This window comes from Megachile rotundata, chromosome 6 (assembly GCF_050947335.1).
Source record: "Megachile rotundata isolate GNS110a chromosome 6, iyMegRotu1, whole genome shotgun sequence".
Taxonomy (NCBI): Eukaryota; Metazoa; Arthropoda; class Insecta; order Hymenoptera; family Megachilidae; genus Megachile; species Megachile rotundata.
The window spans coordinates 17,627,626-17,655,138 of record NC_134988.1 but is presented as its reverse complement, the minus strand read 5'-3'; the positions used below and the strand labels follow the sequence as shown (position 1 = coordinate 17,655,138).

The 27,513-nt window shown below is 43.3% G+C and overlaps 3 protein-coding genes across 7 annotated transcripts in view; 1 reads left to right on the top strand and 2 right to left on the bottom strand.

Annotated features, from left to right (window-relative positions):
• Positions 1-16,280, bottom strand: part of dtn (transmembrane protein 132C dtn) — a 63,574-nt gene extending 47,294 nt beyond the window's left edge. Inside the window, exons 1-2 of one of the 3 annotated variants that reach the window (XM_076532375.1) lie at positions 15,588-16,280; positions 13,496-15,521 (exon numbers count right to left, since the gene is read on the bottom strand). In XM_076532375.1, coding sequence (XP_076388490.1) covers positions 13,496-13,589 — 94 coding nt within the window. In that variant the 5' untranslated portion in view covers positions 13,590-15,521; positions 15,588-16,280. Of the gene's footprint in view, positions 1-13,495 lie in introns of all 3 variants that reach the window. The other 2 variants (XM_076532374.1, XM_076532376.1) reach the window with 2 other exon arrangements.
• Positions 16,281-16,981: 701 nt separating this feature from the next.
• LOC100877439 (ras-related protein M-Ras-like) lies at positions 16,982-22,969 on the bottom strand. 3 transcript variants are annotated; one of them, XM_076532385.1, is made up of 4 exons: positions 22,802-22,969; positions 22,204-22,457; positions 21,747-22,063; positions 16,982-21,651 (listed from the first exon to the last, which is right to left on the bottom strand). In XM_076532385.1, exons 1-4 carry the CDS (start codon positions 22,861-22,863, stop codon positions 21,562-21,564), a joined length of 723 nt encoding a protein of 240 aa, XP_076388500.1. In that variant the 5' UTR covers positions 22,864-22,969; the 3' UTR covers positions 16,982-21,561. The 3 variants fall into 3 exon arrangements, with proteins under 3 accessions (XP_076388500.1, XP_076388501.1, XP_076388502.1); XM_076532386.1 differs by having other exon boundaries at positions 22,204-22,525; positions 22,797-22,956; XM_076532387.1 differs by having other exon boundaries at positions 22,204-22,525; positions 22,802-22,923.
• Positions 22,970-23,143: 174 nt separating this feature from the next.
• Positions 23,144-27,336, top strand: LOC100880906 (116 kDa U5 small nuclear ribonucleoprotein component). The gene is made up of 8 exons (XM_003704150.3): positions 23,144-23,318; positions 23,724-23,998; positions 24,073-24,344; positions 24,416-25,104; positions 25,166-25,395; positions 25,475-26,193; positions 26,255-26,535; positions 26,758-27,336. Exons 2-8 carry the CDS (start codon positions 23,753-23,755, stop codon positions 27,261-27,263), a joined length of 2,943 nt encoding a protein of 980 aa, XP_003704198.1. The 5' UTR covers positions 23,144-23,318; positions 23,724-23,752; the 3' UTR covers positions 27,264-27,336.
• Positions 27,337-27,513: the final 177 nt, after the last annotated feature.

Below are 27,513 nucleotides of genomic sequence, written 5' to 3'. Positions count from 1 at the left end.
TTTATCTTTCTTTGACACTTTTGCCAGTGCCGAATCGATAAGTCAACGATCGAATAATCTTTTTCCGAAATGAATTATTTCTCTGAAGAAATTCTTGGTTCGGCGAATGTCAGCTTATCAAACTTGTTCTAACGCGATTACGTACTGTTTTAGAGTTACCAGCAGAATAATTCGAACGCAAATGGTTAAATTCGTTAACCCGACCAGTAGATCCCAGGGATGCCTTCTCGGTGGGTCTCGGAGGCTCGTTATACCCCGGTACGTCGTACAGCGTATACGCTAGACGACGATTTCGCCTTTGCATTCAAAGCGAAAGCCAACCGAGTCGGGAAGTATGTTTACACGTACGTGCACGTAAAACAGCTAAGTGGACCACGCGAGTGACCGTTCCTAATGAGGCCTCGTTGCGGTTTGATCCGATTTTCCAGGTGCATTTCGTTGAGGTTCGGCGACGAGTTTACGGGTCGGATCGTGAAAGTCGTGGATCGAGGATAAAGGGTTGGGACAGGAGTGGGAGTCTTCAAAACTGGAGGTCCTCGTTGGAAAACGGGAATCCCAGCTCGGATCGGTGCAATTTAAGAGGCCCAGAGTACTCTCTGCTCGTGCACAAACTTAATCCATCCGATGCACGGAATGCGGAATGACGGAAACTGTCCTCCTGTATATCCATCTGGAGAAATGGAGTTTCTTCGTCGAGCATTCCTAGCGGAATACGGAGGAGCCAGACTTTACAAGCGGATATTTGTTTTTCCGGCCTGAATGCTGAACACTACGGCAAATGAAGTATTCATAACGAAAGAGACGCGGGTATACCGAGGGAAAAAGAGAACCGTATCCCACGGCAAGAAAGTTAATTGGACGGAGCTGAAACGAGGCAGAGACACCGTGTACCGCCTTCTGGCAACTAACGTACACGCGGTTTATTTCCCAAAGACAATCTTCGGCTCGTCGGTTTCGGTTTAACCTGGAATTTCAGCTTCATCGAATCGATGATATTTATCGATGAGCAATATCGTTGATTCTAGACGATAAAAAAGGTTCCATAAAGTTTTCGTGCATCGTAACGCTTAGATCGAATGAAGCAAGACACGATTAAACTCGTGTTCCCGTTTATCCGTAATTTATGAATCGAACGGAAAGCGGGGAAAACGGACGATCGCCGAGGAAAGAGAAACCAATGGCGAATCGTCGAGCAGATATTGGACAGATGTCGCGTTGAATGTGCAAATGCACGAACAAACGCGAAGCAGAAACTGGAACACGACAGAAAATCAAGAACGTTGAAGACGCACTGACACGTACGCTCGTAATCTAACGCAACCGCGAAGACGCGTACACTCTTGACACGTACTTAATGTATGTACCTGTGTGCATCCTATGTAGAATTTCGCGGAGGAACAAGCTCGAGAATAGTTCGTATACCGTTCGCGGAAGTATTCGTCAAAGCAGGCTAAACGAACAATGCAAATAATCACGAAGAAACGAACTGCCTCGACCCGACTGTGCCGTTCGTCGTCTTTCGCGAGTACGGCTAAAGAAAATGAAGTAAAAAGCGAAGGGAAAGAAGTTTGACGATCCTCGAGAGGACCGAAACTCCTCTAATTGATTATACTCGCGCGAGAAAGGGAAGAACAGTCGTGTAATAATTCTTCGGAGACCGTAACGCGTCATCGGATGCACGACGATCCTCGATGAAACTAAATTAACTTCGTGCTTCTCCATTAAATCAGAAGCGAAATTTGTTTCCCGTGCCGCGGAGGTATTTCTTGTTTCGTACGATCGAACGCGAAACTATTCGCGTAACGGTGCTACCAAGTAGCTGGTTCTGTGCTTATTTCGCTGTCTCGATTTCACCGTTCTATTCATTATCGATCTTGTACGTTCGAAGAGCACGAAATTAAAACAACCGTCCCGCGGGAGTTGCATGAATCTGTTCTAGATCGTGTTATTTAATTATCGAATAATCAGAAAGTTTGCTGACTCCGGCAAAGCGCTCGGTGTATACCGTTGCATCGTAAAATGCAAGGAACGGTGCGTTACCGGTTGCGTTTCTTCTTTTCGTCGTTTACCTTTCTTCTTCGACGATTCGATTCCCTCGCGTGTCTAACCGTAAGTGCATTGTTCTCGTTTGCATGGCCAATTGTTACAGTAACGTCGATTAATTGCACCTTCGTACGCGAATCAGTTTTTCACGATTATTTCTCGTGACGTTCTTACGAGTCAACGTATCGTTCAACGCGAGTCTTTTCTTTCCTTCTTTCTCCGCCCTCGCTTTGACCCAAGCTCCATATATATCCTCGTACGTGCACATGCAACTGCACATGCACGCAGCTCCCCGGTATGTGCGCGTGATCGTGCGCTAGATTCGTGGCTTCCGTGTTTCCAAGATTCTCTGCTTGCATTTATGCGCCACACACGTCATACCACGATCCGAACATTCGCGACAGATTGTTATGAAACCGAGAAACGTTAAAAGAACGAGAACGATTGCAAAATGCTGCAACCCAGTCCGTTCAATGAAATTGAAACATCTCTTTTCCATATTTTTCTATCCATCTTTTTCACAGCGAGAATTTTTATTTCAATTAATAAATTCTCTCGCTCGTCGATATTATATCGAGCATCGATCATATGCATAATGTAAAGAATCGACTGTCGTCCAACCGTTAAAATGCAACGAAAGTACGAAGGTACGTTATTCCAGGAGGAAATTAACGACCTTTGCTTTTCCCAGGAGAACTTTTGGGAGACAAGCAAACGCGTTTCCAAAAACACGAGTCCGGACAAAAGTCATTAACGCGACTCCGGTCCGAAGTTTCCAGTCTGAATCTCCGTTGCGTAACGTGACTTCTCAACTCCCTATAAATCGGAAGTAGAGTATTCGAGAGATCCTTATGACTACCTGGTAATTTCGAACGAAGGATCGATCGAATTTTAATGCCACGATCGACTACCGTAACGACGGATTTTCCCTTTCGAGTAAGAAGATTTCGAGCAACGCGTTTCGAAAATCATCGTTCACGAGCTTTTGATACTTCCACTTTCTCCGTGCAAAGTAGTTTGCACAGGGACATTATGCATTCCGCAACTTCGAAACGGTGGAACGCGAAACTTTGCGCAGGCTTTGGCCCGCTTTAACAAAGAATACCAAGAGGTTACGTTTCCGTGAACGGCTCCCGCGATACGTTTGTCCCATGAAAATTTCATACGTTCCAAAGTATTAGAGGGACAAGGTAGCGCAGTTTTCGCGGAACCATGATAACGAGCCGCCAACGGCGATCCCTTTTATCATACAGATCCGACTTTAACCCGAGTAGCTGCGTACTTTTCCAACTCGAATTCTCTTCCCCGATCGAACGCGCTCTACCGATCAACCTTCCGAGCATATTAAAAAAGTTTCTCCCTTGGAATTTGACTCCGACTATTTTCCATCGAGATCGCCCTTTCCGATTCGGTGTATCCTCTAATTAAAAAATTCCATCGGCTATCGAACGTTCGGTGTCCACCGATCGATCTTTATTCAAGGTCGGACGTTGTCTGTCCTTCGGGATAGACGCGACAAAACGCAGCAGCGACATCGGTGTCTCGCGGGAATTTCAATTTCCGCGCGGTCTCGCAAACGATGTCGCGAACATTTTACAACGTAATCGCGTGATCGTCGAGGATCTCTCGCGAGAAAGCTCTGTTCCGCGAAAAGAGAGGTGGAAAAAAAAAGGTGGAAAGCGGAGCGAAAAGAGAAGACAAGAGGAGGTCTGAGTGGACTGCCGTCGGCACTCGCGATCCTATATAGTGGCACTCGCTTCCACCCTTGTTCGCTAGACCGACTGCGAGCCGGCGAACTCGTCTCGAGTGTCCCACGGAACTCTGACACAGACGACCACGACCACCACGACGATCCGACTGCTATACACAACACCGACTCACCCTTATACTCTCTTATCACCGGTAGCCTGCTCGTTGCTTTGAGTCGTGCACAACAGAATTTTCTTTGACGCGATCATCGTCCAACACGATGCTGTCCGAGTCAAGCTTCCACGAGTTTTATGAGCTTCTGTTGTTTCGTAGGATAGGAAGCGGTGGCTCGTGCCGCGGACACAAATCGTACAAGCACACGAAATACAGCGAGAATAGTGCGCCCTGTCATAGGCAGCACCGGGGCTTACACGTATTAAATGGACGCTCGATTCGAAACCTGTGCTATCTGTTTCGCGTCCTATCCCGATCAGATCAGACGGAGAAGTTGAAAATTCTTCGTGGTAGCTACCCGCTGAGACTTGTCGAGCAGACCTGCTCCAAAGAATTTGTCCAGAGTCGCGGCGCTCAGTATTCTCTTTTCGAAACTGCGAGGCTAGTAAATATTCGAGAAGATGTAAATAGAATCTAGCGCAGTCGTTTGTTGATCACGGAACATTGCAATTTCTATATTTAAGACGTTAAAGCGTTTCGTTTGCACGGTCAGTACCGTAATGGCTTGGCGCCCGCTATTACCGCATTACAACAGTGTACGATCGCGTTGAATGTATCTTAAGCGTTGCTACGGTATTTTCATCGTTACCAGACGCAAACTTTGCGTGCCACAGTGGGTCGTTGGTTAAGGACGGACATAAAGCAACCGGGAAAATGAAACGTGCAACTTGTCTCTCTCGTGCCATGTATAATATGTAAATAACGCTATACGCTGCATCGTCTTCCGTTTTCCCTTCTTACGGTTTGCGATCGATGTACCGAGCATGGTTTCCACGATAACCACCGACGAAATACGTTCTTGTGCGCTGTCTGTTTCGGTTGACTAATGGCCTCAAACGCGTACACCGAGAGGAAAAATTCGCTCAAATTCGTATTTCTTTTCTTTTGTTCGACTTGTTAGCGTGCCATCATCGAGCACGCTAGCACTGTTCCAACGATCTCCGAACGCGCTTCAACCCCGTTCGAAACGAGCGTACTTTTTCGTGACGTTTCCGCATTCAACGAAGACTTTGAATCGCTCTCGATATTCCCAAGCGAACCGACAACTTCTCCAACTTGGAGCCACAGGATGCACGAGAAAATTCCCTCGCGAGTCGCGTCAACTTTTCCCAATTGAAATTGCGCGAGGTTCGCGACCCGGGAACGCGAGTTATCGTCGAAGCGCAATAATCACGCTGGTAATTCAACGCGTTATTGTCTAACGGACAAGTCGAGCAGCCTCGAGGCCGAAAACGGGTAAGAAATACAAGTCGCCGAGAGAACTTTACTCGTATACGTGTCTCGAGACGCGAGTTACTCGGCAACTTTCGAGGACACAAGGTAACAAGGTAATGTACATGCTGTTCGCGTGTTTCAAGACGTAGTAGCAGCCCGCTCGGCATTATCACAGCCGCGCTAGACGGGCTAATTGACTTACGACCCTGCCTTCGTTGTTATTATTAATTAATATGCCCATTAATTAGAAGAGAATAGCGGGAAGGTCGATCGAACTTCCCATCGAGGGGTCGAGGATTCGCCAATCGCGAGAATCGTTCGTTACGAACTCGCGGACCCTCCTACCGTTTGGAAAAATTTAGGGTTAATTGCGTTCGGGCTGTACAAATTGTTCCCATTAATACCGCTTGTCCATTTTCTCTCTTCATCGAACTATAAACGTTACGACCACCGAGCTAAATGACCGAGTTAAAGTAACTTCGAGTTTCTTATTTTAAAAAAACAATGCATCGATCTAATATTTCCTGAGCGACTGTAATCGATGTTAACAATGAAAACGTTGAACGCGTATTAGGTAAGGCGAGGACCACGATCGAGCGGGGAAACAAAATTACTCCTGAAATTATACACCCCTAAAAGACGTCCTATAGGAAACAGTATTACGTTAATTTCGATAGGGTGCTGGCAAGCAAGTCGAGCGAGCTGTTGTCTCGTGGCGGGAGTGAACGTCGAAGTTCGGCGCCACGTTAACGAGGTAATATACACGCCGTGCACGTCTATGGTGCTGTAAGCCTGTAATTCGTATCATCGGTAAGCGCACAGTACCGAGTAACTCGGTTACTCAGCTTCGTACGGTGTATGTACACAGGTACCCGGCTTCGAACTGGTTGCAACACCTGAAACTGCGACCCGTGTCGTTGACAGCGTCGAAACACCGAGAGAGGAAAAGAGAGAGCGGGATGGAGCAAAGCGACGTCGTTTCGAATTTTAAGCACGCGAACCTGTAAATCGACGTCATTTTAAATTGAATTTCTCTCGGAGTTCGACGTTTTCAAACTGGCCACGATAAAACTGCGATCCGTGACGTTAACATCGTTACGTGTGCGATACGGAAGGACGCCACGATCGCGAAACAAGAACCACATCGACGAGGGGAACTCGTTCTCGGACTTTAAAATTTTCACTGGATTAATGAAATATGGAGAAAGAATCCGGTAAACCGCATTAAGGTACGGTTTTATAGGCACCGAGATCGTAAAAAGATTCGGAGACTTCTTCGCTTAATTATGACTCACCGAGGAAACGTTAGACCTTCCAGGAATTATGGGAGTTGCAGCGTGCATGCTTTGAATATTGCAACGTAAATCAGTTTGCACTCGCCAATTGAATAAAATAGTATTTGAACTAAATTATGGCGTCAGCGAACCGTGTGTAGAACCGAATTTCGAAATTCAAAGAGGCCTTAAACCAATTCGAGCTCGCGGAGAAACGATCCGAATATATCGCGATACGATACGCGATCGAACGATACGAATTCGTCGAACGATAGATAGGTGCTCCCTATTAACGACCACGAGAAGATATCGACGTTGCAAATCAGATTTCCCTCGACACGCATCGTTCAACGCGTCGATCGTGACTCGCATCTCGTTCGCGTTTTGAAATCGACGTTGCTCTCGTTGCGACGCAAACTGAAATATCGAGAGGAAAATCCAGAGGTAAAATTCGTGGATCGACGTCTCTTCTCTCGTGCGTCGATCAAGATAGACCGTTTGATTGGTCACGGGATGCATCGTGCGCGACGTAGAAAACTTGAACAACGCGGGGATAGAAAATGAGCAACGAAACCACGATTCAAGGTGTATTTATAGACGGATAAGCCGACCCGATTACGTTAACGGAAACTATATCTCATTAGAGGGATTTAACGGGTGCTCGAGACTTTCGAGTCTGGTTCAGCTTGATCCGACAGATTCGTTGGCGAGCTTAAACACAAGCTGATCGGAGATGTCTAAAATCCACCGGTAAAGCCGTTGCCAGCGATCAAGGCTACAACTACAACCCCGCTAAACTGACAACGATTTGCCTCTGCACGATATCGTCTCTACGACTTGCAAGAGATACCTGTTTCTCTAACCGGTAAGTCATCCTCGTTTCCATCGTTTCGTAAACACGGAAATATTATCTCAACGTTTCCCATTTTAGACGCCAACAAATTTAACGCCAACGCGTTTCATTCTATAACAATTCTGTTAGCAAATGTCAATCGATAAAAGTTACGCTAAATTGATTATCGTTTGCGGTACATTGAGTATAACGCAACAGCTGGGTGCCGCAGAGATGCCAAAAGCCAAAAACGTAGAAAGTCTTTAGGTACCTGGATAATAACCAGCAGTCGATCGCCGTTGTCCCCGGCGACCCAGATTCATTTTCAGCTGTATAATGTAGCGAGGAGTATATGCGAGCAGTAAAATGCGATCGATTTCAGCGCATAAGACGCTTTAACCAACGTCTCCTGGCAATAGCGTATGCGTTTTAATGGAAATAAGTATCGTTGGGTTTTTCTTTTGCCTAAGACGCTTGTAACGCTCGACCTATATACTGTTCCGGTAATTCTTTGCGAGCCAAGAAGCACAACCGTCGACGAATAGAACGAATTCAGTGTCTCTTGCCGATTTTCTCTGGTAAAGCGTACGAAAGCAGGAAGGAGGAAGAGAGAAGGAGATCCGCGTCGACGGTATAAAGACTGCTCCATCGCGGACGCGCTCTTAATTTCGACGAGCTACGAGAATCGAGAGAAGGTATTTTCAAGCCGGCAGAAAAATCCCAGTGGACTATATTCCTGTGAAAGTATCCCGGTGGAAAATATTTCTGGGAAATATAGAACTCGACTATCAACGACGACGATTGCCTTTTCTCGGACAGACGATTCGTTTTTTAAATCCGTCGTTGCGCATCGATTGGCTTTCATCGATAGTTTTGTTCTGTTAGAAAATAGGACGTAACGACGATTTCATATCCATTCTTCCGAACATTCAAATGTTTGATTTTCTTTTTCCGAAACAAAATTTTGTTCTTTTCCGTGAAATCCGGTGAAACAATAGTAACTCTTCGCAAGGCCAAACCGGTATTTTTTCCGATAGAATTCGAGTAATTAAATGGCTAAAATCAACGCTAGGCGAGATAGAATTGAAACGTTTATAAAAAAAACGCGGACTAACCTAGTTTCGCAGTCGAGCAACTATCACCGAAATTAAACTGACTCCGCAATAACGGTAAATGAAGTCCCCTTATTGTATCGCGGCGTGAACTATATAGGCAAAGAAGAAAGGAAAAAGAGAAAGAAGAGGAGGTACAAGTGGGCTGGGAAGCTTAGAGGTTTACCGGAGGTTGCGGGTGCTCGAAAGGGTGGCGAAACTGCACCGTTCTTTCGCGCGAGAATTTCGCGAGTAGGAAGTACGTGCTCTTCTGCGCGGACAAAAGTAGCGTCGGTGCAATTTCACAGCCGTCGCGTCGCAGGCACGAGGAAATGCATTCTTTCGTTCGACGTCGACCACGATTTTCATTTGCGTTTAAAATCACGAGGTTCTACCCGAAATGCCGCGAACCGACGAGATTTCAAGAGTCGACTTTTATCTACCTTTGCCAGACTCGTTAGCCGCCAGTGAGTCCTATTTAGCGAGCACGAAAATTTTAAGAAACAAAATGAAACGCTTTTCGACGACTTTTATCGCGAAGAATTTACGATTTTCGAGACACCCGGTGTGTAAGGGATCAAGAGTTCCGGACCCAGTAATAAGCGAGCTGGCAGAAGCTTAGTAGATAATAATGGCCAGATTCCGGACCACTATTCTGCTCCGATCTCTATTTTTCGCGGATTTCAACGTACGTGTATGCTTCGTCGAACATCGACTATTAACCTTCGGATGAAACCGGGTCGATCCTAGCCCGGACTTACGAAACCTACAGACCGTTTCGCGAGACGAGTAAAAACTTTGTCCGTACAGGATTTCTCATCTAACGCGGATAAACGAGAAGTTCCGGTGTCTACGTGATCGTGCGCGAGGAACGGTACACGAGAAAATGGAAATCGATAAGCAAACACGATATGCAGAAAGTTAATTCGATTAGACAAAGAGTGGATACGAGATCGAAACGTGCTTTGGATTTGTCGGATAACAAGCGAAGGGAATGCATAGGAAACGGCAGGCAGTTGTTCGCGGATGACCGTGCGAAATCCGCGACACGGCAAACGAAACGTTTATACGACAAGCACGAAAAAAGCGCTTCGCCATTCGATACGCGGATTCGCGTTCGTCGAATCGGATATGGGTATCTCGTGGCCAGAGATCGATTTCAAATAAAGCGGAAAAGGCAGAGAGGAAAAGAGAGAGAGAGTCGCTATTATATTTGACTTTTTGCTTTCCTCCCACGTTCACCAAGGGTATCCTCGTACTTGTAGACTCAAAGGGTTCGTTGAAGCAACGCTTGGCTCAGGTACACTGTCGTGTCCAAAGCGATTCTTCGATTTTCTTTCACAAAACGATGCACGGAACGGGAACGTCTCTCCGAGTACCGAATAAAACGGGAGAAAAACTTCTCCCATCCAGTATCGTATATTTCGAGGGAAAAAGGATAGGAGTAAGAAACGTAAGGAAAAACACAGCTGTTCATATTATCGTAGCGGGCGGATTTCGCGTAGGTACAGATGGGGCAGCCAAGAATAAAAACCGACAGGACAAAGCGTATATCGCCTAGAACACCTGCTCTTGCTCGCATTCTAAGGGATACGAGTTCTGGATGAGAGGTACGCTTGTCTCTCGACAGGGTTTCTCTGGCCAGAACCCTTGGCCTTACCTTGTCTACCTTGCCTACCTACCTACCTACCTTTGCCCTCCTCTCGTCCCCTCGCTTCGAGTTCGTTACAACGGTCGATGTAGCTGGCACCAGAGACCCCGTGAAATCATTCGACTTCGTTGCCAAGACGACCTACCATGTATCGCGAAATCTTAACAGAACCGACCATGACCACCAACCACCCGCGCTACGGTCGATCGAGCTTCCCGTGCTCCTTTTTTTTCCTTTCCGTATATGAAAACGTACCAATCCCGTTATCGACCATTTCTGGAATTTTATCGAGCAACCGTAGTTATCGCGTATCGACGAGTCGCTCCGTATGCTCTGTCGAATTCGCAGAATACGAGCAGAACATTTGTACGAGGAGTGAACGCTCTTATTAGGTACTATAGTACCGATGCTTCTCTTTTACGATCGCGAGGATTAGCAAATAAAAAGAACTTCTCGTTGTGAACGTTTACAGACTGTTACGATACCTAGACGCAAAATAAACGAGTCTCGTAAAGAAAAAACGGCTTTGAGGTCTCTATCGATTACTCCTTTCCTTTCTAATTTCAGAACAACAGCCAATGTTTTTCACTTCTTTGATCCTGGAAAACACTTGTAGCACTTATCGAAAAGTTTGAAGGGGAAACAAGAACGAGAAGATAAAAGAGGGCGCAACCGTTGGTACGAGAAGCGAAATCGCTTTGGCTCGGTTAAGAGGGCCCGTGATAACGAATTCTTTAATTATTTCAGCCACTTTAAAGTTTCGAGCAACTATCGCGAAGAGGTGGCGATGTTACACGGAACAATAGAAACCTTGTCGTAAACTACGGCTTCGAAGGGAAAGTGGACGAGGATACAAGGTGGACGAGTTTGAAACGGGCGACAAAGATAACGGATTATTGTGCTTTTTCGAGCAAGACATTCTTAATTCATCCGGACGGTCAGAATAGCGAAATAACTGCGTCGTGTACCTACCAGGCTGGGAGTGTAGATCTTTGTTAAAGTTTAAGTAAGGAAGACTCGCGCGAATTTTATTTGACACCTGATGAATGTGCCCCGTGCCACGAAAAGGTAATGAGAATTCCTAGATCGTGCACGAGTCAGGTATGAAGTATCGCTCGCACGGATAATGAAATAGAAAGAGGAAGGCGTATAACGCAGAACGGGGACTAGAAAAACCTGTCGGTACACGACTATATTATTACGAGGTACACGCTTTTTAAACGAACGAAAGGTTTTTCTCAACCTTGGGAACTTTGCTCAACGAAATTCAAAACTGCGCGTAAATTCTTCCATCGTGTACCGTATCGTAATAACGTTACGCGAAAATAGACGCGCATCGATCGACATTTCCCGTCGGTAACTCGATTTCGTACGATAAGCTTCGAACTGCAAGGAAAAGAATGTTATTTATCTGAAAGGTGTAAAGACGATGCATCCATCTTTCGAGCTCCAAAACGTCATTCTCGATACAAGAAAATGGACTTTCAGGTATATCTCGGATGGTAAAGTAATTTGTAGTACGAAACCGAGTCTTTTCAACGGAGGAAAGATCGAATCGGATGCGATGGAGAAGACAGATACCGTCGAACGGTCTTTGTAAAGGTATAAAGGCACGACAAACGCGAATAAACGCGAATAAAATGCATCAAATAATAGTTCCGTTGAACGATGAATGATGCACGATGCAATCTCGAAACGTTGAAAGGCTCGAAACTCGAATACGACACAGAACTCGGTGCAACGGTAATTGATTCGTTACGAGTTCCGTAAGCGTTCGATGAATGAAAACTAATATATATCCGCGAAAACAAGACGAAGCGGAAGCTTATCGCGTGAAGCGCGAGCCGATGAAACGAGTGGGAGTAGTACCATTGAAAAAGAATGCGATACTTGGCATCGTCTCGGTGACGTTAACGCCAAAGTACTCCCTATAGCCGTAATCACAGTGCTGCTTATCCACTTCGTCCGTTTTCGAGTGTTCCGAATGAATGTGAATGGCACTCTACTAAGTCGAGCAGAATGTGATTCTGTGTCGACGAGCACGAGATAGGTACTGGTCGTTCGATATGCCGAGGTGAAAACGCGTATTCGAGAATCACTCGGCTACTTTACGATCGATTTCTAACGGAAGGATAAGTTCGCGGTTCGACGACCACGTCGGAATTTCGTTGTTGCTCCTAATCGCTTTACGTTCAGAAATACGAATCCGAATTAAACGAATTCGTAAACGCTGTCGCCGTATTTATCGGTTACTTCGCCTGCGGGGTTGCACGTTCTCGAAATCGCGATGGAACTTTCGATCGATCGATTCGCCGCCATGCCAGGCAATTACCGAGACGACCAAGGGGGAAAATCGGTATCGAGATTGTACGTGAGACGGTCTCCCTTGGACCGTCACGATCCTAAATGAGATTCGACGAGCACGGTCGAGGATAGTTGCTTCCGTTTCCGTCGATTCTCACGCACGAGTGCATCGACGGACCGCCTGGCTACGAAATGGAAGAGGGTACACACAGGGTGGTAGCAGACTGCGCGAATCGTTGATACGAATAGAGAAGGAGAAACACGACCAACGAATTACGAGCAAAACCGACTACCGTTAGAGAAAACGAGTGAAAGCCGCGAGAAAACGATAAATCGAAATTCGTGAAGAGGAACGGACCGAAAAAGGAAATCCACCTCGACGCATAGAAACAAAAGGATATAATGTGACCAGGGGGACGATAGATCGAGAATTCGAAGGAGAGAGAAGCTGACAGCGCGAGAAAGGAAAAGAACTGGCCAATTCCCTTTGGTTCGTCGCTACGATCGTCAGCCATCTGGCATCGTATGGCGCTATCCGTAGGACAGCGTGCACCGTCCAAGCGTGTGCTCGGTGGCGCCTACACCCCACGAGGTTTCCGCTAGAGGCAAACGCAAACAAGCTAGCTGGAATAATCGAAAGGAAGGCAAGCGGTACGCGAACTGACAAAAGAATCGCGTTTCGAGACGCACGGAGAGGCGGCGTGCACGGCTAACCATATTTTCTCTTACGACACGGACCGATTCGGGTCGATTCCTCGAACGGTCGTCGCGTCAGAGAGCCTTGAAGCGATCCAAAAACGGAATGCTGGTGGTTCGCGAGCTAAGAACGAAAGTGGCATCGGTCTCTCCCTCTCTCCGATCTCTCCGCGTTGAATGAATCGAGTGGAGCCTGAACCGTGGCACAGATACGACGCACTTACTCAGCGTGCCGCACGTGCCTGTTGTGCATACGTAATGCGTATCGACGCGTCGAGTGACAGCACGCGGACCGAGTCACGCCGCGAGCAAAAGCTCGTCGAATCGATACCGGGACCGAGCGAACATCGAGAGGAACACGCTCGGGACAAGCTCGATGATTTCGGAACGACGTTCGATAAGATCGGTAGAGACGGATCGGAGCCGTGTGCTCGATAACGAGAAGGATCGAAGAATGCAGACTCACCGGCAATGGCGACGAACAGGAAGAATATCCACGTATCCATGAGTATGCCGGCGAGGCGTAGCTGTTGGAAGCTGCTGGCTGCGACCTTGTCCATCACGCTCCAGGATGCATCGTTGTACGTCGTTTCGTTTCGGTAGGCTGCTCTTTCACGGGATCGGATACACCGTGGATTCGTCGGATCGTCGCACGAGGATGCACCCACTGTCCGCGAGTAATCGAGACGCGCACTACCGCCAAAGTACCTGGTGCACGGGACCCCCGACCACGGCGGTCTCGTGTCACGGTCGCGTCTCACCACCGTGGAACGTGTCCTGACACTGTCTTTTCGGTCGCCTACGACTCGCGCACGGAGCAGGCTCGCATCGTCGGATCGCGAACGTGGTAAACGGCGGCTGGTTCGAATCGAGAACGCTTCGCTTAAACGCAGAACCAGTCTAGAGAGCTAGCGGTCACACGCCAGAGGAAAACTATACGACTCGACGCGTTGGCTCGCACGCGTGTCTCCGTGCGTGCGCTCGCGTATCATTCGCGAGCTACCGGCGAGAATAGACCGGTGTCTATTCGATCCTGCCTACTCGTCCCTTCGGGAACCACGCGTTTTACGTGGAGTCGCGAAGACGCGAAAGAAAAATCCGTAGCGAGACTCGTCGCTTACGACGAGCGACAGCGTGCACGAGTACGGGCGAGCGTCGTGTGCTCTCACCACCGCGTTGCCCGGAGTATTGACCGACTCGGCTCGGCTCGGCTTGGCTCGACACACGGTGCGCCGTTCTGCGGCTCCGAACCAGACGAGGAGAGAGATGCGGAGGGGGCGCCGGCCCTCTCGCGACTACCGCACGGCTGATCCCCACCGCACGATTGCGCGCGCAACTCGCCACTCGTACGCCCGCCGCGAGCCACTCCGCTCCCTCGCTTCCTAGACCTATACCTACGCTCCCTGCCGATTCAACCATTCGACGAGCCTTGGGACCTCGTTGTTGTTGTTGTTCTTCTTCTTCCTCTTTTTACTCTTTTTCTTCTTCTTTCGTTTCTTTCTTCGCTCGCCTCGTCTCGAGACCTGTCCTATTCCTTTAGCGACGTTCCGCCGGTAAACAAACGAGCCGACTCCGCTTTTGCGCTCGGTTCATCCTTGCGCTATGTCTCGTTTTTTCTAGCCGCCCGCGCCGACCTCGTCGATAAGCTAACGAGACGACGTATCATCGATACCAAATCCGACGTTTCCTTTCCGCCGAATGATCGATTCGCTGCTCCGATTCGCGATCGTGCACGTGTTCCTTTTTAACTTTTCTTCGATAAGTGTAGCGAACCATTTTACACGAAATCGCAGGATAAATATCCTTTATAGATAGCTTCGTTTTCGAGAACGACTTATCTTACTCGCGTTAAATTACACTTTAGATCGGAGATACGACTGGAAGTTTTAACAGCGTACTCTAACGAACTTATTTTCGAAGTCGTTTTTCTTCGAAACGAAGCTATCTGTACAAACGATTTATTCCACAGTTTTTATTTACTATATCAGTGGAGTAATCAAAAATTCGATCGCCGTATCGCGAATGATCGGTATCATTCTAGCAGGCATTCTAGCAGGTCCGTACCTTAGACGCAAGGATATATAATGAGGATGGACAGGAACTATTTCTATAAATCGGAAAGCACTAGCGAGAAAGCCGGTCTCGGTATTATGCGCCATCCTGTGGCTACGGGCGTGGGAGTGAACCGATCGGTATACACTGCGGACGCACTACAAGAGGGAATCTGTTTATCGGAAACAAAAGATCCTATGATAAAGCGTTATCGTTTGTCGAAGAATAGGTTTGTTAACGCAACGATGTCGCGCGATAAGATGCTTCTTCGGGTACTCTCCGTTCCTGATCCAATAAGAATGCAAAGAACCAAAGTAAAGTCCCCTTGCTTTGAAAGTCTTTCGTTGTCTCTCCGCGTCTTTCCTTGGAACAATCGCGTCTAGGGTTTGCGAGAGCACGCTCGTTTCTGGCACGAAACGCTCGAGAATCCCCGGAACAGCCTAAACAGAGAAAAGCAGAGGGTCGTTAAACGGTTGACACAAGGAAATTCAACGATACATACATACCGTAAACGCGTCTGCCGGCAGTTTTATACGACGATCGATACCCGATAGCTTCCCGTCTACCGCGGAAAGATTTGATCTCGAGAACAGCTCCGACGCCTTCCGGACTTAAGAAAGAGATCTATGGGTCGGATAAGGATCCGACCGAGATCCAGCAGGTTGTTCCACGTGGAAGAAAAGATACCACCGCTTTCGATCCTCTTTCCTGTAATGCTATACAAAGTATCCGCGTGTCCCGAACCGAAGGGACAAGTCCGATGTAACTATCAGTCCAATTTTATCTTCCGCGAACTTATCGAACCGTGAATTCTACCCCCACAACAATGGCGTCGAGTACGTAGTTAGTCGCACGCGACCCATCCAGCTAGCTTAACAACCCACAGTGAACGCTCAGCGGGGTACTTTTGTTTAACCGAGGCGTTTATTAATCAATTGCAGTGGCCCAACCGCAAAGCGTTGCTCGTTTGACGGTCAAATGCCTTTTTTCTTTTTCTTCTGTCTCGCAAGTGGAGAACACTCGATGCGCATCCTTTGATCTGTCGGAAACGTCTTCCTATAATGAGCAGCTCGTAGATACTAATCCTTTTACTGTCCGTGCACAAATAACGTACAGTATTCCCATTCAAATACGTTTCGTAAGTCACTGGAAAGTTTGTACAAGTTTTAATTAGTTGCTCAAGAACAGAATTGTTACTTTCAAAATAAAAATAAAAATTCTTTGAAAATGGAAAGAATGTAACCATTTTATTTTAACTAACTCATCCTGCATATTTAAAATAAAATAACGTGTCAACAATTATGAACTGTCTATACGCGATGGCTAAGCGCGGATATGTACATACGCGTGTGTTATGCTAAGAGATAAACGCAAAGCCGTAGTCGGAGTCAGAATATTATGGTTAAAGCGTAAAAGTTAACGAGCCTAGGTGCGGAGAGTACGGATTAAAACGATGTAATCAACGATAATTAAAGCAATCCAACGACGACGGGTGTTTTTGAAAGCGTTTAATAGGTGGAGACGACTAGGTCGTTTGGAAAGCGAAACTTGAAGCCGGAGAGCACGGGACGATTCCAGGCATTAACTCCTCTTAAACCGGTGGAGATAAAACGGTGTGAGTTTCGGATAATTCCAACGGGGCCAATTGCCAATTGTATTGTAGAATCGACGCTTCTATTCGCGTAATTAAACTTTCTTTTCAACGCTCGACCCGTTCGTTCGAGCTCGCAGTCGATGATTCCCTATGAATTGCTTCCCTATCTCCTCTGACTCCAATCTTCTTGAATCGTTCTACTCTTCGCGCTTTCACGATAACTCAATGAAGGCTTCCGGGTATGTATTTCAAAAAAAAAAAGACGTGCAGGAACTTCATGGATAAGGATATCGCTTGAATTCGATCTGATTTTTCTTACACTTTTAATTGGGGATTTTTCCTTTTTTTTTGTAAACACGTGTTCATAATTTATTATCAATCGTGTACTTTATACAGTGACCTGCACAATTAGTGACACGCTCGCGTCGCACACACGCATACACACTTTCAACGAAAAAAATATACACACACCCATATCGTGTACACTTATACGTGTGCGTATGTAACATACACACATCGCTTTTTTTTTTATAATTACATGTATGAAGTATGTGTTTATTAGTCGGTTCTCGTACATAACTATCATTGTGAAGGAATCTTCGTGTGTGTTTTTTTTCCAAAATATATATTTTTTTTTTGTTTCTTCGTTCGTAACTATCTATATATGTATAGGACAAGAACGATGGAAACGGTCGTAATCCAGCTTACAAACTCTATTACTCTCTTATTTTACCGCGTAGTTCATTGTTTCCTGTGCGTCATCAGATGATTTATTTTTTATTCCCTTCCCTAAGGAATTATGATAATTAACTATACCGATGTGCGATATATACGTGTAGTAACTAGCAAATACCGAGAAGGAAACGAGAACGAAGTCAGAAGCTTCCGAATTCCGCTTTGCACCTTTTCCGATGGATAACGGTTTTATTATAATCAGCGGACTAAACATTGGTCACTCGCGTAACGAGCTTTCTCCCGTATCCATATATTCCCAAAATATCCGTAAGATGTATAATCGATGGTACAACAGAATCGTTCAGTTTGTACCACCGATTACACAACTGTATGCTAGAACTGACTTCGATAACTCGCACAATCACAGCATTCGCTACATTGCATCTTCTCGTACTTGTTATCACAATGATTCAATGTATTGACTATTTTACAGATAATCTCTTGTTTTTTCTTCTTCCTTTTCGTTTCATTTAATTTTCTACGAGTTTGACACCACGAGTAGCGGGATGCTCGTTTTATTCAACATTGAAGTTCTGCTTTAATACGCGATATTTTATGGTCGTATCTAAATGTCGTTTGTTGCAAAGCACAGGTGAGCTTTGTGAGTTTTCCTTTGTTCTCCCTTACGATTTTTTCTTATGGACGGCGATTAAAAAACGTAACGCTTTTGTTACAGATTATTACATGCGAGGAACGCTAAATCCTTAATGACTAAAAAACTGTCTGCAATAATGCACACGTTGTGCACATCTTTCTTTTCATTTCGTTTCGTCTTCTTATGTTATTTATTATTAACCACTGCTTTAATCTTTTTCAATTTGGACTAGCGTCGGAAATTTTTGCTCTCATCAATGTAATTTTATATGCGAAAAGCGATTTCCACGAAACGAAATAATAACTGCATTAATCTCTTTCAATCTGGATTTGCGGCGGACATATTTGTTTCTCATAATTTAATTTCGTGTATAAAAGAGAATTTTCATGAAACGAATAACGGTATTGAACGTTCGAAACACGGGGACGTTGTAAGATTAAATTTAACCGGGTCTACGTGATCTTTCACGATACCATGATCGTTATATAGAAATTGTCGATGATGGTCCACGTAATTTGCGACATAATATCTACTAATACGCGATCTGTCTCAAAAGTAATGAAACCGATTTATTTTTAACGTTTCTCTTTCAAATGCGTTCGATTAAAACTTTCAATACATTTCGATTAATTCAGCTTTCCTTCATATTATTTTTCATGTACGAATTTAGGACTCAGTCTCATTATTTCTGCAACAAGACTGCGCGTATTTGAAGGCTTGAAACGAAGCAGCGATTTGTTTCATCGTACGATAATAAATACGCGTGTAACCCGTAGACAGTTACACGTAATATCGAAATGAAATCGGCAGTCCACGGATTCGATAAATTTCGTGGACATAATAATATAAATTCTGTCGCGTAACTTGCAAATTTCGCGCCAAATAATATAATCGCACAATTTGTCTACGTCGTTCAAACGTTTCGATAAAATTTGTACAATTGTTTTTTTCGTGCGTGACGTAAGCTGCTATTTCGAAGCTACGCATTGAGCACTTTCTCGAAATAATGCTCTCTCGTTTGGCAAATAAAAGGAGCAAGATATACCGTATTTCTCCGTAACATTTTTCGTAATACTTCGTTGCGCTTGGAAAAAAATTACTATGTACATACAATGTTTATAACGAAGGCTGCTATCAAACTTGATTCGTTTAATGTTTCACCGGTTACAAAATACGATAACGTTTCTTTCTTTTCGCTGTATCAAACGATATCGCAAGCAAATTTTCTAAGATACGCCAACTACCTGGATTCCATTTGTTAACCTTCGACGTTTTATAATACGGATTACTTTTATCTCAAGGCAAATATGTTTCATTTTTGTTAGAATTAAACGGTGGCGCCGGGACGTTTGTGCACATCTTACACGTACGTGAAACCACAAAATATTCGTGTGATCGGTTTTCTATGCAAACAGGAGGAGCACTTCGTGCGTATACTCGAACCATTTGACACCATAATCGAATTCTGATAAACAAAGTCAAGATCGAACTTCCAAAGTTCGTAATTGATAACGTTACACAGAATTCTTCGTATTGTAAAAAACAACTTTCTAAAGACCTTCAAACAGAATCTTTCTAATGAACTGTGTCTGTCGTCCTCTTGCATTTATGTACATTCTTCGTGCACTACGATTCTATAGCGAAAAATTAAAACACCAGCAATCCTCGCATGACGCGATTTTAATAAAAAGAAATGGTGTGAATCCCCGGTATTGAACTATTATAAAACAATTTGTACAGGGAACTTTCAAACGCAATATGCTATCATTAAGTAAATTGGAAACTTATCAGTTTTATGTAAGTCTTTTAAAACGCAACCAAATGCAACGCTTAATCGCGTCGTGCGAGATTTATCTCGTGTTTTTTAAATAAAATTGACGAGCACAGAGGAGAAAAGTCCAAATAAAACACTCGATACGATCATTACATCGATTGATAACAGAGAATATTTCGTAACTGTCCTCTGACTGATAAATTTTTAGCTTACGTATTTCGTACAGAGTATTTAGAAGATGCAAGACGAACATCGTGTACGACAAACTGTTTACAACGTTCGATGCATTTACAAGCACGAAAAATACTCGGTTATCTCCGGTCACATATAACATTAATTTTCATTCACTCGTTCGTACTCGTAATGGAGCGCCCCTTAAATGTACGTATTTTTTCCTTTCACGTTTAAATACTAATGTAGGCCATGGCATTATATTCTTAATGTATATATAATATATATATGTGTGTATTAAGAAGGTCTGACATAATCAAAGTTTTGCGGAATTGTACTTGATCGAATGCAAAACGCATAAAGTTTAAATAATCGATAAAATATAATGAAAAAAACATTGCACTGTGTTTAAATAAAATTATCTAATAATGCACTAATCATTCGGCTTTCGCTATGTCTAAAATTCATATTTCGTTTCTTTGAACATTCGAACACGATAGATGTTTTACATCAGACCTCTGTTGTATACGAAAGCCAATAATAAAGCCGTAAGGCATAATATTCCCTTACACATTGAATGCTTCGTTCCTGATTCAAAATATTAGTTACTCATTAGGCTACGAACACCTAATACACGTTTCCGCCGACGAAAGAGAGACTCGTTGTCAATTTAGATTACTAAATAGTCGAGTATCGTTTACATCGCTACAAAGAGACGATGATTAAAAATTCAATATAAAATTATGCGATAAATTGTACACGCGTTATAAAAACTTTAAACGAATTCGTCCAGGAAATATAAAAAGGAAAAGAAACGATCGAATTTGGTAGTCTTAGTGATTCGAAGAACTAATGATTATATTATGATATTATAATCGAAAGTAAAGAAAGTCGCTTGAAGCTATAACGTTTAACAGCTGTTTCAAAAAAGAAGCTGAAAAGATATACGAAAACCATTATAGTCATTTCATGACAGGATCTTACGCGAAGAAGTAAAAAAGATTTCTATAGAATGCATTGTGCAATAAAAACGCTCAATTCCATAGTGTATTCTTCCGATGGTACAAAAATTGATGTGTACGCGCGTACTGAGACGTGGTCTCGTATTATCGAGTAGATGAACACTCAATATATCCGATAAATTTGTCTTTTTTTCGTTTTTTTTTTGTTTTTTTTTTTTTCTTTTTTGGGGCGGGGGGAGAGGGATCTTAGTTCGTGAACATTAAACTGATGCGGATCGACCATTTGTAAAAAATCTAGTTGCACTTTTGGGAGATAGTTAACGTTTCCTTTCGACTGATGCATCTCTTATCGTTTCTATTTTGTACACTTATTTTACAATGGTGGGATATCAATTGTTCGACGCTTATTAATACTAAAACTCATACGTGGAATCGACGAAAGGAAAGAAAACATTCACGAGCTATAATCGATACCTACATATATACGATGAAGGACAGAAGACCCACGATTTTTATTTTTTTGTTTGTTTGGATGTTTTTTCTTTTGGCAGGTGCATTTCACTTTTGTAAGAAAAGAAAAGTGACCCTTTAAAAAGGTAGTGTGTAAACTTGGCGCAACCCCGTAATACTTATTCGATATTTCGAACATTTATAAAAGATTACATTTCCCTGAACGTCTCCGTTTTCTTCGATTTTTCTCCAATTCGGCTGGAGGTTGATTTCTGATAATACGAACAACCTGGAGCAAAATTATTTAATCTTCTTATCTATTCAAATTCACGTGACACCGAACAAGAATCATTATCTTATTTTCTTTCTAGCTCTATTCCCTACCTCGTGGAATGCTGCATCTACGTTTAACGGTGGATCTTTGGCAGAAGTTTCAATGTAAGGTATACCCAGCCGGTGAGCCAACTCCCTTCCCTGTTCCTCTGTAACCTTTCTCAAATGTACCAAATCAACTTTGTTGGCTACCAGCAGCATGGGATATACGTCTCTGTCCTTTACCCTAAGTATCTGGGTATAAAAATTCATGATATTCTCATAAGATTGTTTGTCGGTCACAGAGTATACTAAGAGAAACCCATCACCCTTGCGCATGTATTGTTCGCGCATGGCACTGAACTCTTCTTGACCAGCTGTATCTAACACTGTTAGGTACAAATAAACCTTTGTGTAGATAAAATATGTGGCATGTTTAATATTATGTGGTATATATAATCCAAAATTAACTGTCAGGATAATACTATGTGTCCAATGGAAAGAACAAACAGATTCTGATGTTACTTACCATCCAAAATGCACCATTGCTTGTCTACCTCTGTATGCTGAATGTAACTGTCTTCGATGGTAGGATCATAATCGGTAACAAATAATTTTTGAAAGAACTGTATGGTAAGCGCGCTCTTTCCAACTCCTCCATCTCCAACTACGACCAACTTGAAGGTCATAAGGTTGTCATTATTAGGAGGTCGTGTCATACCGCCTCTTGTTCTCCTACCCCCTCCCCCGCTGCTCTGTCTTTGTCTGCCTATCCTGTCAACTCTTTTAATGTATCGTTAGCAGCGTGTCTGCTTGTTAATTGTCAAATTTCACTAGTTATCCAAGGTACCCTGAAAAAGTTAATATTCAACTAGATTAATAAAACTCGTGTCACAGATTTTAAATGATTTACATCTTCTGATGTAATGATATTATTTACATAAATTTTAGAATAAAATATCTAATGCACGACATCGAGATGTAACGGGTGTGTCAATTACACTTAATAGGCCAAAATTAGAAGATAAGCCACTGACGTTTGACCGGGGCTTGGCAGCTTGTACAGTGATAATTTTACTCGATTGGATCAACGTATTCTTCGGTACAATAAAGAATACTTACCTTACATGTTCTGCCACTGCTGTTTCGCGTTCTTCCAGCTGTCAGTCCGGACCACTGTGCGCAACATTCGTATCTATATAAAAAGTATGTTTGTGTAAGCTTCCGACGTTAGTATCGTATACAATAGGTCTTGTATTCTTTTATGACCATGCGCGAAAATGCGACTACTCTAGCGGCACATATTGTAATTATCGCATGAGCAGCAGTGATGCCAACAAATTTTATATTTTAAAAATTATTTTATGAACAGATGACCCTAATTTATTAATTATTTCTGCTCTTATAAGTACAGATTTTATCCGAGTATTCCATATTCTTTAACGATATTTTGTTACTGTAATTACATGCAATAAAAATACTTGTCAAAATCTACATGCCTTATATTGGCAAAATCATTTGATTCTATCGTATTCTACTTCATTCTATACAAAATTGCGTGATTGTGTGTAAATGTAAACGGGAATAGTACACGTGTAATTGAAATCGAAAATAACAGTGACATTTTCTATTTGTATATACAATGTAATAATTAAAATTTATTTAGACACATATTCATGTTTTATTTTATGACGTTGATTTAAGTTCTCTGGTTTAATGTAAATTTACAGCCATAACCAATTTCAAATATACATATTTGTTTATATTTATTAACCACATAATTATTATCGTTTAGGCAGTACCAGTTTGATAAGAGGCAGAACGCCTCTTTTATAGCTATCATGTTGATACGAATAGAAAGAATTAGTACCTGTTAACTTTTGTGTAAACTTGTAATATAACCGGTCACTTATCGGTTTGAGGTTATGTTTAGATTCTGAACCAGTTGTAAACAATCGTGATTGTAACCTGTTATTACAACAAGTTCATCATATGTAAAGTATAAATAATTTGTGTTAAATAAATGGCCCAATTCTAATTATTTTGCAGACGTTATTTAAGTAAAGGACACAACCACCATGGATGCAGATCTATATGATGAATTTGGTAACTATATAGGCCCCGATTTAGCTTCTGATAGTGAAGATGAAAACGAATATGGAAATGCTGGCGATGACGCGGATGACAGAGAACGTTCAGATGAGGAGATGGAAGAAGATAAGGATGAATCTAGAGAACAACTGGAGCAAGGAAATTCTATGGCAGTGGTACTTCACGAAGATAAAAGATATTATCCCAGTGCTTTAGAAGTTTATGGACCAGAGGTAAACCACTCTACTAGAAATTTTATTGCTGTTTATTTGCTCATTATAAATTACATATTTATAATACATTGTAGGTAGAAACTTTAGTACAAGAAGAAGACGCGCAACCATTAGATAAACCATTGATTGCTCCAACCAGAAGACCAAAATTTCAAATAAAGCAGCAGCAACTTCCAGAAACAACATACAGTATTGAATTTTTAGCAGATATGATGGATGCACCTCATCTTATAAGGAATGTTGTTTTACTTGGTCACTTGCATCATGGTAAAACCACTTTGGTTGATTGTTTAGTGAGGCAAACACATCCCTACTTACACAGTGTAACAGATGAAAAGCCATTGAGGTATAATGACAAGTTACAGACACCCAAAATACTTTGTATCAACATTTGCTGTAAAACTTATTATTTTTTAGATATACAGATACTCTATTTACGGAGCAACAGCGAGGTGTATCGACAAAGGCCACACCCGTGACCCTACTACTTCAAGACGTGAAATCAAAATCCTATCTCTTAAATATATTCGATACCCCGGGTCATGTGAACTTTTCAGACGAAGCTACAGCAGCTATACGTTTATCCGACGGAGCGGTACTAATTGTCGATGCTGCTGAAGGTGTCATGTTAAATACGGAACGTCTGCTAAAACACGCGCTCCAAGAGAAACTAGCGTTAACGGTGTGCATAAACAAGATAGATCGTCTCATTCTAGAACTGAAGTTGCCTCCGCTCGATGCATATTACAAACTGAGACATATCATCGAAGAGATCAATGGACTTATAGCACTATACTCGGACTCAGAAAATCCGTCTTTTGTCTCACCAGCGATCGGAAACGTATGTTTCGCGAGTTCCGAATACAATGTGTGTTTTACCCTCAAATCTTTCGCGGCACTTTACGCCAAGACACATCTCACTCTTAACGCCAACGAGTTCGCGAAAAGACTATGGGGCGACATATATTTTAACTCGAAAACACGAAAATTTACGAAAAAACCACCGCATAATACTGCTCAGCGCAGTTTCATCGAGTTCATTCTCGAACCCTTGTACAAAATATTCGCTCAAGTGGTCGGCGATGTCGACACGACGTTACCCGATGGTTAGTAAGCTTGTTATAAATTCTTCGAGGTACATTTATCTACCATGTAACTTACTTTCAGTGTTGGATGAACTGGGCATAAGATTAACATCCGAGGAAATGAAAATGAACATAAGACCTCTGTTGAGGCTGGTGTGCACACGTTTCTTGGGCGATATGTGTGGATTAGTAGACATGTGTGTAGCTCATGTTCCCAGTCCTCAGTCGCATGCACCGGTCAAAGTTCAACACGTATACACGGGTCCAATGGATTCGCCTTTAGCGCAGGATATGATTAATTGCGATCCTGATGTTAGTACATTCAAGTTACGCACATCGTTTAAACTTAAATCTCTCGTATTTCATTGAACAAGCTAAATCGCATTTACAGGGAAGATTGATGATACACAGTACAAAAATGTATCCCACGGAGGACTGCACGCTGTTCGTAGTTCTAGGAAGAGTCATGTCCGGAACTCTCGAGGCAGGACAACGTGTCCGTGTGTTGGGTGAAGCGTACTCGCGTACGGACGAAGAGGATTCTCGCGTTCTTACAGTAGGAAGGCTATGGATCAGTGAGGCGCGTTATTCGATCGAATTGAACAGAGTACCTGCGGGCAATTGGGTTCTTATCGAGGGCATCGATAGACCCATCGTGAAAACCAGCACGATTACCGATCTTAAAAATTCGGACGATCTACACATTTTCCGACCATTGAAATTTAACACACAGAGCGTAATCAAAATAGCGGTCGAACCTGTTAATCCATCAGAGTTGCCAAAAATGTTAGATGGTCTGAGAAAGGTGAACAAAAGTTATCCTTTGTTGGGCACCAGGGTCGAAGAGAGTGGAGAACACGTGGTCTTAGGAACGGGTGAATTGTACTTGGACTGTGCGATGCACGATTTACGTCGCATGTACTCCGAGATCGATATAAAAGTGGCAGATCCTGTGGTGGCTTTCGCAGAAACAGTTGTAGAAACAAGTTCCCTTAAATGTTTCGCCGAAACGCCAAATAAACGAAACAAGTTAACCATGATTGCCGAGCCTCTCGAAAGAGGTCTTGCTGAAGATATAGAGGCAGAACATGTTCGAATTACGTGGAATAAGTAAGTAGACAGTTTGTACGATGCAATCGATATCCGCAACAAAACAAATTTCATTATATAGGAAGCGGTTAGGAGAGTTCTTCCAAACAAAGTACGACTGGGATTTGCTGGCCGCCCGAAGTATATGGGCGTTTGGACCAGACGCCACTGGACCCAACATTCTGGTCGACGACACGTTGCCATCGGAAGTGGACAAGACATTACTGAACAGTGCTCGTGACGCCATCATTCAAGGATTTCAATGGGGTACACGAGAGGGTCCACTTTGCGAGGAACCGATTAGAAACGTGAAATTCAAAATCCTGGATGCCGTGATTGCTCAGGAACCACTTCATCGAGGAGGTATACAATCTTTGTTTCTATTCGTAACTAAAATTTGACTCATCATTCACTGTCATTCTTCCAAAATGTAGTTTACGAGTTTTAATAAATTAGTTAGAAACACATTAGAAATTTGAAGGCATAAAGTTGGAATTTTTTAAGATAAGGGCTTACAAGATCCTAATAAAAGTATCGCAAAAGTCTGAAAAATTTCTAGATTAATTTTGCTCTTCTCTATCACAGGTGGTCAAATAATTCCAACTGCCAGGAGGGTAGCGTACTCCGCTTTCCTCATGGCAACACCCAGATTGATGGAACCTTATTTATTCGTCGAAGTCCAAGCCCCCGCCGATTGCGTGTCGGCCGTTTATACGGTACTGGCTAAAAGAAGAGGTCACGTGACCCAAGACGCTCCCGTTCCCGGAAGTCCCTTGTACACCATCAAGGCTTTCATACCGGCGATCGATAGCTTCGGCTTTGAGACCGACTTACGGACGCACACGCAAGGCCAGGCGTTCTGTCTGTCCGTGTTTCACCATTGGCAGATTGTACCTGGCGATCCTTTGGATAAAAGCATAACTATACGACCACTCGAGCCGCAGCCAGCCACTCATTTAGCTAGGGAATTTATGCTGAAAACACGAAGACGGAAGGGCCTGTCCGAGGATGTGTCGATCAATAAATTCTTCGACGATCCTATGTTATTGGAATTAGCTAGACAAGATGTATTACTCAATTATCCACTGTAATTTGTAGCTATAAATATCGAACATTAATTTTAACGTACGGACTTATTATTAAAGAACTAATTTTGTATAAAAATTTGTACTTCTTTCTACTGTTACCCTAAATTATCCTACTTAACTTCCTAATCGATTTTGTTGGAAAATACGAGTCGATAACGCGACTGAAATTGAATGTGCTTTCAAAGCGACAGACGAAGTAAAAACTCGCGGAGCTACGTTATCGAGCGTGATCTTAAAATAAAACGAGAGACGT

Bases quoted from the DNA above. Each gene is read 5' to 3' on its own strand.
- LOC100877439 (XM_076532385.1), bottom strand. From the start codon at position 22,863: ATGTTGCGCACAGTGGTCCGGACTGACAGCTGGAAGAACGCGAAACAG. The intron at 22,064-22,203 runs GTAAGTAACATC...TGTACCTAACAG, and splicing joins GCAATGGTGCATTTTGGATG to TGTTAGATACAGCTGGTCAA. The intron at 21,652-21,746 runs GTAGGGAATAGA...ATTTTGCTCCAG, and splicing joins TAGATGCAGCATTCCACGAG to GTTGTTCGTATTATCAGAAA.
- LOC100880906 (XM_003704150.3), top strand. From the start codon at position 23,753: ATGGATGCAGATCTATATGATGAATTTGGTAACTATATAGGCCCCGAT. The intron at 23,999-24,072 runs GTAAACCACTCT...AATACATTGTAG, and splicing joins TAGAAGTTTATGGACCAGAG to GTAGAAACTTTAGTACAAGA. The intron at 26,194-26,254 runs GTAAGTAGACAG...TTCATTATATAG, and splicing joins GTTCGAATTACGTGGAATAA to GAAGCGGTTAGGAGAGTTCT.